General features: G+C 36.7%; 1 protein-coding gene across 7 annotated transcripts in view; it reads left to right on the forward strand.

Moving 5' to 3' along the window:
• The window catches only part of LOC126821054 (2'-5'-oligoadenylate synthase 1A), a 29,457-nt gene extending 14,933 nt beyond the window's left edge, over positions 1-14,524 (forward strand). For 6 of the 7 annotated variants that reach the window (XM_050549361.2, XM_050549359.1, XM_050549360.2 and 3 more), the window contains exons 2-6: positions 4,592-4,758; positions 8,725-9,016; positions 9,430-9,602; positions 12,794-12,981; positions 13,386-14,524. In XM_050549361.2, the coding sequence (XP_050405318.1) occupies positions 4,600-4,758; positions 8,725-9,016; positions 9,430-9,602; positions 12,794-12,981; positions 13,386-13,521 (948 nt within the window). In that variant the 5' untranslated portion in view covers positions 4,592-4,599 and the 3' untranslated portion in view covers positions 13,522-14,524. Of the gene's footprint in view, positions 1-4,591; positions 4,759-8,724; positions 9,017-9,429; positions 9,608-12,793; positions 12,982-13,385 lie in introns of all 7 variants that reach the window. The other variant, XR_008788225.1, reaches the window with a different exon arrangement.
• The last annotated feature ends 390 nt before the right edge of the window (positions 14,525-14,914 follow it).

The following is a 14,914-nucleotide window of genomic DNA, read 5'->3' on the forward strand; positions in this document are numbered from 1 at the left end:
ATGTATTTCAAATGAATATGATAAATTATTAATATAGATTCTAAGAGCCTAATATAATAGTGATAGTGATAATAAAAAAGTAGAATGGTACTAGTACTAACCAATACGTTACATCGTGCAGTTGACCTTCCGCTTCAGAGGCATCGCTACTGCTGGACGAATCGTTCTCGCTTGAATCATTGTTGTTAAATTGATCACGTCTCGCGGGTCTTGTTAATCTTTTCTGGTTTCACACCCATTGAGTTTTAATCTCACCGATAATTGGATGCTTCACACACCCACCGTTTGAAGTACGGATTATACTGTGTCGATTCAATGGAAATTATGTGACGGGACGGCTGATTGATTTCGGAATCCAAAACATACAGAATTCGGATTTACCAGCGATTTTTTGGCTGAAGTAATAAGGCAATAAATCGGGACATGAAAATCATACCGGATGTCACAGCAATCCGGAGTGATCGGAGATCGGATGTGACAGAGTCCACTGTATTAATTTAGAAAATCTGACAGTTTAAGCTACGTATTAAAGACTTTCAACTAACATCCATTTTGTACGGGGGGGGGGGGGGGGGCTGAATGGTTAGCACGTGCGCGCTGTATCATCAAGTTTTTCTCCCCCCAGAATATTTTGAAAGTTTTAAGTCAATTGCCTTACATCTTCCAGACAAAATGGCTGTTTCTCGTACGCCAGGTTGTGGACACTCTAGAGGTCGTATATTGTCGTCGCCCCCGTCCGTCCGTCCGTCCATCGGTCCGTCCGTCAATCCGACGTCCACAATTGCTTGTGGACGCTCTCGAGGCTAGTGTTAATATCCGGTTGACTTTTAATTTATATACAGTGTTTAAGGCCATGCGACGAAGAAGCCTATTGATTTCCAGCGAATCTCGATAATTACTGCCAGAGTTATGACCCTTAATCACTTAAAAAAATCTTGTTGACGCTCTAGAGGCTAAAGTTAATATCCGATTGACTTTAAATTTATATACAGTGTTAAAGGTCGTGTGATGCAGACGCCTGTTGATTTTCAGTGATTTCCGATAATTACTGCCAAAGTTATGACCCTTGATCACTTTGAAAAATCTTGTGGACGCCCTAGAGGCTAAAGTTAATATCTGATTGACTTCAAATTTATACACAGTGTTTTTAAGGTCATGAGACGAAGAAGTCTTTTCATTTTCAGCGATTTTCGATAATTACTGCCAGAGTTATGGACCTTGATCACTTCAAAAAATCTTGTGAATGCTCTAGAGGCTAAAGTGAATATCCCACAGTGTTTGAGGTCATGAGACGTAGAATCCTGTTGATTTTCAGAGATTTTCAATAATTACTGCCAAAGTTATGACCCTTGATCACTTTGAAAAATCTTTTGACAGTCTAGAGGCTAAAGTTAACATCCGATTGACTTCAAATTGATACACAGAGTTTAAGATCTTGAGACAAACAAGTATATTGAATTTCAATTAATTTTTATGACTTGAACAGCTAAATCCATGATATTAAAAGTTTCGTATACTAAACGTTAGCATGGGGCAGAACTTAATAAAAACCAAACACATTCTAATGATTTTCTGATAATTACTTCATGAGTTGTTACTCTTAATCAGATTTAAGTGTATTATAAATGTTTCATTGCCGAAAAAAGTAAAAGTAAAAATGCGACAACTCTTGTTGACTGGCCGGACAATTTAGCTGCTGTGGGCGTATGTTTCGTTGCCTGGCAACCTAGCTTTGATAAAACTTAAACATATGTTTATAGCCACAAGATGTTGGTTCCATTCGAAATTCGCTCATTTCGTAAATTCCTGGGTTATGGCCCCAGATCCCATCTTGATGAAACTTAATATATATGTTATATCCCAAAGATCTGGATTACTCTATAATTGCCATAATATATCATGTTTAACAGAGAGATAGGAAAAAAATGGGTTTAACGTCCACTTGACACACAGTTATTTCGGGACTAACATATAGGTTCAATTTTATTTTTTTAATGAAGATGTTTAACTCAATATCATCCAAAATTTTCAACATTGAAAACACGATTTATTTGTCAAATTAAATCAACATTCATGTTGTGATCTTACCGGGAAAATATGGGCTTTTGATATCCAATATTTAAGACAAAATAAACATTTTACCATTGGTACACGAATCGTGTACCATAATGCGCTTCAGCCCCAGTTGCATCAAGAGACTCAAGGGACAAGGCTAGACACATTGCACCAAATCAAAAGGCGTATGTAGACTGGAATAACCAGACGCTAGAAATTTGCGCTCGCTTGAGACTGCTGGCTTATTTCGCCGAAGATAACTGATTTGAAATTCTAGTAAAAACGGAAACGATTGAATGTAAATCAGTTTATATACATTCATATTACAGTATTATATGCGTTGCGACCCACTTTTGTCAATTTCTAGGTCCCAAATGTTAGTGATTTAGCTCCTTTAAGTAGTATAGTGTTTGGTATCAATATAATATATGTTTTCGGGGTCGAAAATTCAATTTCTGACATTTACAACATTGTAAATTGAACACATGTTCACATAATTAGCATATTTCCAACATGACAGCCTTAGTAGTGTTTTGTGTCAATAAACATGTTTTCGGGGCCGTAGATTCCAATTCTGACATGTACAACCTTGTAAATTGATCACATCTTCAAATACTTAGCATATTTCAAAGATGGCCAATTTAGCACGGCGGAACGTTTTCTAAACACATTATGGTCATATATTTACTTGTCGTTGTTATTTACAGGTTTCTGAGCCCAATTCTGCTACGTAGGCTATTTAGCTTGTAGCACAATCCCGAAAGCCGGTACTATGTCGTATCCATCGATGAGACTTACTGATCGTTCTCTGAAAGAAAAGTCTATTCACTCGGTCTTCTGCCATGCAGGCAGAGATAGCGTAACGGTATCGTGTGGCTTTCAACAATAAGCGTGGCAAGAAATTGACTCGCGCCCATCACGCTCCTGCCAAGACCGCACCAAGCACTTACTACGTCCAGAACTCGCTGTTAACAATCAGACCAGGATTTGTTCTCACCACACTCCGGTGACGAACTTATCCGGTGGAAGCCGCTTTTTCGCCAAGCCTATAGAGAATGTGCCAGACTCACCTCGTCATTATTCACTTTCAAAGCACAGAACAACCAAACGTCATGCAATCAAGATCAATTTTTAGTTTCTTGATGTTTCCTCTTTGGATGCTAACTAGAGATGGTGGACGAGGCCCAGTCCCTTTCCTATATATAAAAAAAGGTAGCAAGCATGTGGTTAGGTGTTTCGTTCCAGCCTGGCGGCAACGTGGTGTGCATGTGGCTGATCAAGTAAATGCCCTATTTTCTTGGTCAACTCAGTGGTCAACTCGAATGAGGACTTTTCATCATTGGATAATATACCTAATGGGTAAAACACGGTACTGGCTTCCAGGAACACGCTACAAGCTTATACATAGGAGAATTGGATTCAGAAACCGTTGCAGTAATGAGTTTACAAAACGCCCTGTCACAAACGGCGGCTATCTTAGAAATATGCTGAATGAGCGAACAAACCATCATTTCAAAACACGACTACTTATTCAAAATCAGCACATCGTCCCATTTTCCCGCCACAAATGGCAGCCATATCAGAAATATGCTAAATATGTGATCTTATAAACGACAGAAATGGAATCTGCGCCCCAAAAACAAATATATTGACACAAAACTCTACCACTTAATCAAAGTATGCACATCGTCCAATTTAAACAGTTGTAACTGGCAGAAATGGAATCTGTGCACCTGAAATGATATATATTGACACCAAACACAAGTACTTAATCAAAATCAGCACATCGTCCAATTTTCCCGACAAAAAGGTCACCATCTTAGAAATATCTTCATTAGGTGATGGAAAAAAGTATGAAATGTAGTCACGACCCCTGTCAATATTAATGCGTTGCCAAATCACAGTTGATATGACGATAACATTGTAAATAAGTTGAAGACTCCATTTATTATTTGATCAGTTTGAAATTATCATTAGAGAGACGAAGAAGCTATAATCCTATTGAATTTCAACAATTTCCGTTAATTACGTCTCGAGTTGGTACTTGTTTCACTTTATTTAACCTTGTGAACACTTTAACGACTAAAGATATCATCCTATTTGTGTTAAATTTATATGTGTTATTTAAACTAGTAAAACGAAGAAGCCTTTTGAATTTCAGCAATTTCCTTCTCTGGCACTTTCCGAGTATGGACCTTGTTTCTCTTTGTGAACGCTCTAAGGATTTAATTTATCAGACGATCTGTATTAAATTTACATGCATTATTTAAATTAGTGAAACAAGCAAAATAATGATTTGTTTACAACTCGAAGATATTTTAAAGATATTTACCGTTTGAACAGATATCGGCAACTCCATTATCGACAAAATGGCCGAGTATCGACCGATACCGATCGATTTTTACTGATGATGAATTACCGATGATGAAAGCGATTGTAAAGTAGGCATCAGGGTCAGATGTATAAAAGACATCATGATTGCCGTAAGGTGATTATGTTAGCTATTTTATTTCTTGATGTATTTTGCTTTTGTTAGATTTAAAAATGAGTTTACCCGGATATAATGGAGGAAGTTTGGAGAAGTTTATTGATGATGTTGTTAGACCCCCTAGTGGGTTTTTAGCTGATTTGCACGGGGCTGTTGATATAATTGTCAGAACACTACACCAACTACTAGGGTATGATGTACAAGAGATAGTGCAGGTAAATAATAAATTATTTAGACATGAGTAGAGTAAGCTTACTCTTCCGGACACCTGGTTTTTTGATGGGGCATTTACGGATCATCGAGCCCGTACGCCTATGCTTATCACTATTAGTTTTGACAAGATATGTGCATTGATTGTTTATTATCTTAATCGAGGTGCTTGTTAGTGGTTATTGGACGCTTAGCCTCGCTTCTCCACATTTATACGTCCACATTCATAATATCAACGTATATTGCGTCGCCCCTCTGTGGGTGTGTGGGTGATCGTCTTGAAACTTAACATACTTATATCGTATACCCTAAGGATGATCCCTATAATTTTTGATGAATGCCCGACCCCTAGGGGCCGAATCCCACCCATATCTTGTATTTGTTTGTCGTCTACAGGCCGCATTTCTTAACGTACCATCTTGAAACTTTGAATACTTATTCTTTGTACCCTAAGGAACATCCCTATCTTTTAAGGTGCATGGCCCAACCCCTAGCGGCAGAGCCACATCTATTTTCTTTTTGACTGACTGTGTGTCACCTACAGGCCACAATTCTTAATCGATCGTCTAGAATTTTTTTTATATGAATAGGATGATCTCTATTGTTTTTTTCTATCATAAGGAACATCCCTATTGTTTGTGGTGACTGCCCAACCCCCAGGGGTAGAGCCACGTCCATTTTTATTTTTGTGTGTCTGTGTGTCACTTACAGCCCGGAATTCTTAATTAATCGTCTTGAAAACATTTTTATATTTATTCCTTATACCCCAAGGCTGACCTCCATTATTTTTGGTGCATGACGGACCCCCTGGGACAGAGTCACGCCCAATGTTTGTGTGTCTTGTGTTTCGCCTATAGGCCGCAATTCTTAACAGATCCTTTTGAAACTTTGCATACCTATTCCTTATAACCCAAGGATGATCACATAAGCGTTTTAAATAGACGGCATTCAGGGCAGTGATGTATTCTCGAGGTACGAAGTAGATGCATCGCGGCGTGCAGTATGGCACCCCTATAACTGATACTGTAACACTATTAGTGATAACAGTAGATCAGTTTCGTACATATAAGGTTTATTTACATCGGAACAGAAGATAACGCATCTACATAAATACAACAACAATACAGGAACTTAAACTATACAGGAAGTAGACTACGACAGGAACACATCAGGACGGTACATAACTATATTAAATCCACCATTCCGCCCCTCTGCCAAGGCAGCGGCTGAACTCGGGTGAGTCCATGCATTCGTCCAAGCCTCTCTTCTCATCCCGCTCGTCTGTGGTCGTCTGTCTAACTGTCAGCAAACTCTTGGTTATATACCCCAATTGCACTGCCTATTTCCATTGAAGTCATTATCAGGTCATAATATGATGCACTGACCACTGCATTCCCGTTGAAGTAATGCCGAGTGTTGTACACAGATCATGTGTAGCTTGTAAAGGACATATTGAATTAATTACATGTTTAATTACAACACAGACAGTCGTGACTTCAGAGAAGTACATACAGGGTTGAAAGGTCAATATATTATGAAAAACCATGGCCTGGTTCCTGGAAAATTCTTAAAGTAAGCGCAAAGTCATGCTTCACTTTTTTTCTTACGTAAGAAACTTTATAAAATATCGTCTCTAGAAAATAATCAAGACAATTCTTACATAAGCACAAGTCAAGCATGCGTCTAAGCACATTGTGACTGGTAAACTGAGACTACGAAGCTCTGTAACGTCATAAAATCAATTTTGGTATGCGAATTACGTCATAAATCGGTCGACTCATAGAAATGTCTATATTTCTATGGGTCGACTGCTTCCCGGCAAATGGTCGATTTAGATGCATTTGACATGTCCCCTATACCCATATAAAATGTGCCACAAGCTAAAAAAAAAAACCCCAAAACGAAAGCCCATGAATAATTGTTAGAGCGCCTGATCTTAAAGTAGCCCGTGTGTTTGTGTTGTTTACTAATGTCTCTTTGATATCAAAAGATGTAGGAAATGCCGTCGAATAACTCTACGGTCAGCCATCTTGTTTGAAGCAGAAACAAACTTAAGGTTGCTAAGCAAGCCGTATACCTGGCTTGGGGCTTGTGCTTAGATTGACAATGTTTAAGAACAAAGGTGTGCTTAAACATACATTATGCAAGAGCTAAATCTGATTATTGCAAGTCTTTATTTAGGCTTCAGATGTCATAGAAATTATAAATTATATCTTTATTTACACAACAAGCACAAAATCAACTCTGTAGACCCACGGATGGCTTGGATTCGGCTTGGATTTAAACAGGATTTCGTTGATTGATTAAATTTTGAAATCGCGTCGTAAGCGGAGATTAACCGTTACGTTGACGTCATACTCCCGGAAATAATTTTAGATCGAGGCTAAATGATAGATTGTACGAAGCGAGGCCCCTGTTGAGCGAGGCCGCATGTCAGTCAATTTGATTGAAAGTTCGATATACATGTATACGGCCTTGATATTATGTTTAGTTGTGGTTAAAATGAGAGTTTGGATGTCGATATTATAGGCTACGCTCTTTTGTCACTTGCGTTTATAGAAACATTATAGAAATTGATAAACATTGCAGCTCCATTGGATCACTGTTCGGGAGTTACGCAGGCCTACCAGTTACAGTACAAGACTACACGCAGGCTAACAAGAAGTAGGCTATAATTATGCCTCATTGATTTGGTCCATTCCTTTTCAACTTTCGCTTCTTATCTATATATTAAAAGTCTTATTCTTAATTTGTAGTAAAAATAAATGTGATACGAATTGAATTGCAACCCCGTCTCAAACCACAGCCATTGAAAACGTTACTTGATAATCGAGATTATGTAGGTGGAGTTAACGCCTGTCAATCAAACGTTCGTCTATTCTCGGAGACGGTCAAGAGAGAGTTGACTCCCATTTCTAGTCAAAAATTACAATAGTGTTAACTTTGTTCAGAATAAAGTAATTTGACTGAAATTGTCAATATATTCTTCTTTCACCATCTATTTTTGAACTGTTATAGCAAGAATGGCCAACTCTCTATTAAAATCTCCCATAATGTATTTTTAAGTTTTTTCTTGGAACACATAATAACGTGTTTGTGCTTAACCTGAAGTCTACTTAAAATATAAGCACAAGAACATTCTTAAGAATTATCTGGGAACACAAAATAAGAATCAGATAAGTTTACTTAAATGCAAAGTCTACTTAAAATCTAAGCACAAGAATTTCCTAGGGTGGGGCGGATGAGGGGTGGGGTATTTTATGTTGTGCATTTCTGTTAAAAATGCTCATATATTGAAGTGAAATGAAATACAATATTGTAAATTGACTGTAATTTCGAATAAACTGTGTTTTAATACGATTTCTAATATTGCTTTAAATGGTTATTGTTATTATTAGCCCACTGTATCATAGGATAAAAATTGAAAATCAAGGTCATGGTCATCCGATCCTAAATTTTACGCCGGGATATTTTTTTACCTTCAATAATCAAAACTATCATAATTTTCCAAAGAGCGGTTCATGGTGTGGGCATACAGAGTTCACATACATACATCGACAATTTAAATAAAATCAAAGAGTATTATGTGTGTATGTTTGCCCATCATGCTTTTTATTTTCTACTTTCTACTGCAGATCGCATTTTGAACCTGATACCCCGCCATACATATGTGGCATCAAATTAACCCTGTGAATGTTTTAGGCCATTGCATTTGGGCCCCGGACAAATCGGGTCCGAGACCCGGGCGAATCACGCTTCGTCTCCACATTAATGTGGTATCAAATTAATCACCATGACCCCGTAAATGGTTTAGGCCATCGAATTTAGGTCCCTGACAATTTGGGGCTCCTGGCGAATTAGACCCCGGGCGAATTTAGAACCTCTGGCGAATTGGGCCTCGGGCAAAGCCGGGTATTCTGCTAGTGTACTATATATGCATATCATTTATTTGGCTTTATACGTTTTATTAGACTGGTTCTCTTGGTAAAGGCACCGCCATTCAACAAAGTTGCGATGCAGATCTGGTACTGTTTTTGAATGGTTACGACAGCATGGAGGCGTTCATTGAGAAAAGACAAAGAATATTGGCTGATATCGAGAAATGGTTAGACCGACGAATGGATAATATTAGGATGACAATTAAGAAGAGAAGCATGTATGGTCTAACTTACAACTGTGAGGTAACTTACAGTGGAAAGACTGTAAAACTGGAGATGGATTTACTTCCTGCTATTGACGTCTTCGGGATTAAAACTGTTGGGGGTGTGTATTTTAAGCACTCTTTTTACCGTAATCAGAATACACATAATTCTTTTTAACAGGATAAGGATGAATAAACTGATTGCGTCAAATAGCACCATCTCAACGCCACCTAGGCCCTTATTATGATTGGCTCCTGTAACACCTTTAAAATATAGGACGGAGGGGCTGTCTAGTCGTTCGGATGGGACGAAAAACCGAGGTCCCGTGTACACATTGGCGTGCACGTAAAAGATCCCTTGGCAGTTGGAATTCGATATAAGAGTAGGCCGTAGTGCCGCTGTCCGGGCAAAATTTCCCTCATAGCACACTGTATGGCGTATGCCCGTCTTCATTAGCCGAGGTTAGGAGCAGAACAGTAGGACGTTAAACTCCATTTCATTTCATTTCATTTAAAATATGTATTATTTTTTTAGAACGAACAATTCGACAAGTTTATGAAGAAATGAAGTCTAAGCCCGAGAAAGTCAGATCGAACTATTCTCTCAGTTTCTGTAAAAAGCAAAAAGCGATTTTTAGACCTGAAAACGCTAAAGTCAAAGATCTTATCCGTCTCCTGAAATACTGGAAAAAAACAAACAGCAGATCCGTTAAGTAATTTTCTTTATATTTATGTAATCAACTTGGTATTCGTCCCTCTGGCACCAATGCCATAGACCGGAAAAGCATGGATCCAATCAAGCTGCAAGGGGGAGTATTTGAAGGTGCACTCCCTCTGTTAGTAAACCATGTATAAGGTTATATTGAGCGTCTGAAGGGGGCAGGAAGCATTAAATTCAGCTTAAATTTGTCGCTCTTCGTCTTCTATTAGTGTTTAACGTCCGCTTCCACATGCAAGGTGAATTCCTGTTGGAGAAAATCGGAGTACCCGGAGTAAACCTACTAGGTTCAGAGGGTGCCCCTATCTCAAAGCCACATACGCTTACACCAGGGATCGAAACGACGACCGCAAGGCAGGGGTGACCGGTCAGCTATTGTTAGAAGCGCGACACTCTAGACCACTAGGCCAGCTCAAAGTCCGTATTGGTCACTCACCAGTTTCGGCCTTAAATGCAATAGATACAGCACCGTTTTAGGGCTGGGTTGACGTAGAATGCCAAAATGAAACTATCGACGACCGCAAGCCAGGGGTGACCGGCCTGCTAGAGTTAGAAACGCGACACTCTAGACCACTAGGCCAGCCCAAAGCCCGTATTGGTCACTCACCAGTTTCGGCCTTAAATACAATAGATACAGCACCGTGTTAGGGCTGGGTTGACGTAGAATACCAAAAGGAAAATATCGATACTTACGTGTATATTTTACCCTAGGCTTTAGAAACAAGGGGTCGTGAAAAATATCAACGTATAAATCTGGGTATATCAACGTTTCATCCAAAAAAGTTAAATATGTGCTAATATAACTGTTTAGAGTTGGCATGGGTTAAAAAAATCTTTGAGAAAATACCCAAAGTGAACTAAAAAGTGCAAATTGTTACATTCTACATTAAAACAGTTTGAAACATCCTTATTTCCGCTTTACGTTATATTATGGGTAGCGTAATTTTAATTAATTATATATATATATATATTATGTGAAAAAACCTTATCATTCAGGGAAAAACGAAAAACCTCGAGCGGAGCCAGTCAAATAAATTTATTATTGATCTTTAAAGCTTGATATATACAAGTATTTTTATACGTTTTTATACGCCCACATTGAAATTTGGACGTATATTGTCGTCTCCCCCGTCCATCCGTCCGTCGGTCCGGCGTCCACAATTGGTAAAGTTAATATCCGATTGACTTTAAATTTATACACAGTGTTTATGATCATGCGACGAAGAAGCCTTTTGATTTTCAGCGATTAAATTTATACACAGTGTTTAAGGTCATAAGACAAAGAAGCCTATTGATTTTCAGCAATTTCCGATAATTACTTCCAGAGTTATGGCCCTTGATCACTTTGAAAAATCTTGTGGGCGCTCTAGAGGCTAAAGTTAATATCCGATTGACTTTAAATTTAAACACAGTGTTTAAATGAAATGTGGTTTTATGGCACGTCAGCTCCAACCGGGCTATATTGCGCCAAACATATGGTGAAAATTACGAGACAGGCTAAATTATATCACAGAGAACCATTATATGCATAAATAAAAACAATATCACAGTTAATAAAATTAAAAATAAAATACAACTTTTATGCATATAAATATTAAATACAAAAATGACATGATATATATATATATATACAATTAAAATTTATTATAAAAACCTGTCTCCTTTAAAAAGTCTAACACTTTACCATATAAACCCGGTTGGGCAAACATGTGATGTAGTGACTGACAACGGTAAAATTGCGATCTTATATCTTTGAGATGCTTGCACTCAATCAAAATGTGCTTAACTGTCAAAGGAACATGACAGTGTTCACATTCTGGTTGAGGCTCTCGCTTTAAAATGAAAATATGAGTTAAAAAAGAATGACCAAAACAACTTCATCCCTCCTGTTGGTTCTATAGGAGCTTGGCCAGTCTCCTAAGAGAGGCTTAATGTGATGAAGTTTATTTGTGCCAGCAAGATCCCAAGACCGTTGCCAGCGGTCATAAATAAAAAAGTTAATAGAAGATTTAAAATCTGTGAAAGGTAAAAGAAATTGTGATATGGGAAGATCTAAAGCACAGTGTTTAAAGTCATAAGACGTAGACGTCTATTCATTTTCAGCGATTTTCAATAATTACTGCCAGAGTTATGGCCCGTGAACACTTAAAAAAATCTTGTGGACGCTCTAGAGGCTAAAGTTAATATCCGATTGACTTTAAATTTATACACAGTGTTTAAAGTCATGAGATAAAGAAGCCTATTGATTTTCAGCGATTTCCGATTATTACTGCCAGAGTTATAGTCCTTGATCACTTCAAAAAATCTTGTGGACGCTCTAGAGGTCAAAGTTAATATCCGATTGACTTTGAATTTATACACAGTGTTTAAGGTCATGAGACAAAGAAGCCTATTGATTGTCAGCAATTTCCGATAATTACTGCCAGAGTTATGGCCCTTGATCACTTTGAAAAATCTTGTGGACGCTCTAGAGGCTAAAGTTAATATCCGATTGACTTTAAATTTAAACACAGTGTTTAAAGTCATAAGACGTAGAAGTCTATTCATTTTCAGCGATTTTAGATAATTACTGTCAGAGTTAAGGCCCTTGATCACTTCAAAAAACTTGTAAATGCTCTAGAGGCTAAAGTTAATATCCCATTGACTTTAAATGTATGCACAGTGTTTGAGGTCATGAAACGTAGAATCCTGTTGATTTTCAGCGATTTTCGATAATTAATGCCAAAGTTATGGCCCTTGATCACCTTGAAAACTATTGTGGACGCTCTAGAGGCTAAAGTTATCATCCGATTGACTTCAGATTAATACACAGAGTTTAAGGTCTTGAGACGAACAAGTAACAGCTAAATCCATGATATTAAATGTTTCGTATATTAACGTTAGCATGGGACAGAACTTTATAAAACCTAAACAAATTCTAATGGTTTTCTGATAATTACTTAATGATTTGTAACTCTTAATCAGATTTTAATGTATTATAAATGTTTCATTAACTCTTGTTGACTGGCCGGACGATTTAGCTGCCGTGGGCGTATGTTTCTTTGCCTGGCAACATATCTTTATCTAATAAAGGATGTTTATTGTGCCTTTTGAATTTTGTAACATTTCATAAGATATATTGGCAAATCAGTAGTAAGTTAATAGTATATTTTTTTTTGTTTTCTCCATTTTGATATGTCAGGGCAAGGATTGGACGCTGTCCTCCTATTGTTGTGAGGTAATCGGTGTGTATGTATATTGTGAAAGACTGAACAAAAAAACAGATTTTAAGATGATTGATGGATTCCGGTTTGCACTTGAGATTTTGAGTGAATTCAAAATTAAACGACTGACTGTTTCGCACTATTACGACCCTAATGAAACCGAATGGTAAGATTTAAAACAACGTTCTTTCGTCACTATCGGTATTAAGATGCTGTAATTTTGTTATTGATCCCGTTTGTGAAAGTTTTTGCATGAATACCACATGCAGTTTATAAGTTTTTTGATGATTCCGTGACCCAACAGTCTATTATTATTCAAAGTGCAAAATCAATTGTGTATGTTAAATATTGTTCAAAATTTATTTTTACGCATTTTACACTGAATAACCGTAAAATCAACATTAAATTGATCAACTTTGCACTTTTAACGCATGAAATGTCAAGAATTATACATGTACGTCTTTAGTTCTGAATATTATATTGCTCTTGTAATATATTTGATTATGTGTTTTGTGAACAACCTTGGTTTACAGACAATGCTTTGTTTATGTTGTTTGTGATCTATTACAGGATGAACTTATTTCCAATGAGTGTAACCTGTATTTTGGACCCAGCAAACCCTTTCTCAAATACTGGACCCAAAGAGAATGAGATTAAAAAAATAAAACGTTGTGCAGCTGAAACTTTGACTTTATTGCCACATTAAGATATATGTAATACACGTGTTACGTTATAGCCTAGCTTTATAGGTATTGCAGAGTGAATATTGGAGAGCATATGCACAAATATTTTATTTAGATATTTAAATCTTCTGTATTTTAAGAATATATATTTTATGGATTACATAGTCCAATATTATTAAGATGTATACATGTTTATTATTAGAAACGGCGAGGGAATAATCCATTAAAAAGCATAAATGAACCTCACGCTTTTGGAAGATGAAATCTTATCAAATTATAGCAGGTATGGTCAGCTCTTATCCAAATCTTACACTAATGTTTATTTAATAAATTACTAGAAAGGACAATATTGTATCTCTCAATGATAAGCTCTCTACTTTATGATTTGAATGTAAAAACCTTGTTTGAAGTTTATATTTAATTTTTTTTGAACTTGTGATTTGGAATTATTTCCTATTATATCGGAAAAGTACGATTAGTAGAACCGAGTGTTACTTTAATAGATAATTCTAAATCTACGTAAGCATTAAATACTAAATGGAAATGTACGTTTATCGACGAAATACTTGTTTATTTAAATTTATTTCAAGTATAAGTAAAAATGGTTCACGCTTAAATAAACAGAGGAGTACAATTACAAATTTATATGATTTATTACTTGGTTAATTACTAACGAAGACTTCGCAGCGTATTTAATAAGCCGACAAGTAATATACATTTGATAAATTACTTGTTTATTAAAGAAATTGATTATTAAGATTATTCAAACTATTGGTGACTAAAAAGTACGATATATACATTATTATATTATTGTTTAATGCTTGTTGCTAGTTATAGAATAGAGACTTATTAGTATTATATTTAATTCATTCGACATCAGTAACTTGTACCTTTCACAAGCGAGTTTAAATGCACACTATTATTATTTTAAGCTACACCACCCTATATATACATTGTATATTGCTAATAATGCTTGAATTTAAATAATTGAATGGTATAGACAATAAATTACTATATTGGATCGTTCTTATATTTTAAGATAACCGAAAACAACACCTTTACGTATGTTAGTTTGATATCCATGGCATCTCAACGTTGAGAACAGGCACGGGGCTAATTGACCGACATTTTAATTCCGAAATCAAGGATATTAGTCGATAATTTGGAGAAGTATTTATTCTGCTTCCATTTAAGAAAAAAAATGAAAAAGTTTATTTAGTTTCTATGTATATGGGAGATGTAAAACGGATTAGACCCACATTACAAAATAGTACACTAATGTTTATACGCCCATGTTGTCGTCTATTGTAGTCGCTCCCGTCCGTCGGTCCGGTGTCCACAATTCGTAAGATCTAACATATATTCAGAATGGTTACCGCTGAAAAGCCTGTGTTATACATTGTACTGCAGTGGGTT

This window comes from Patella vulgata, chromosome 5 (assembly GCF_932274485.2).
Source record: "Patella vulgata chromosome 5, xgPatVulg1.2, whole genome shotgun sequence".
Classification (NCBI taxonomy): Eukaryota; Metazoa; Mollusca; class Gastropoda; family Patellidae; genus Patella; species Patella vulgata.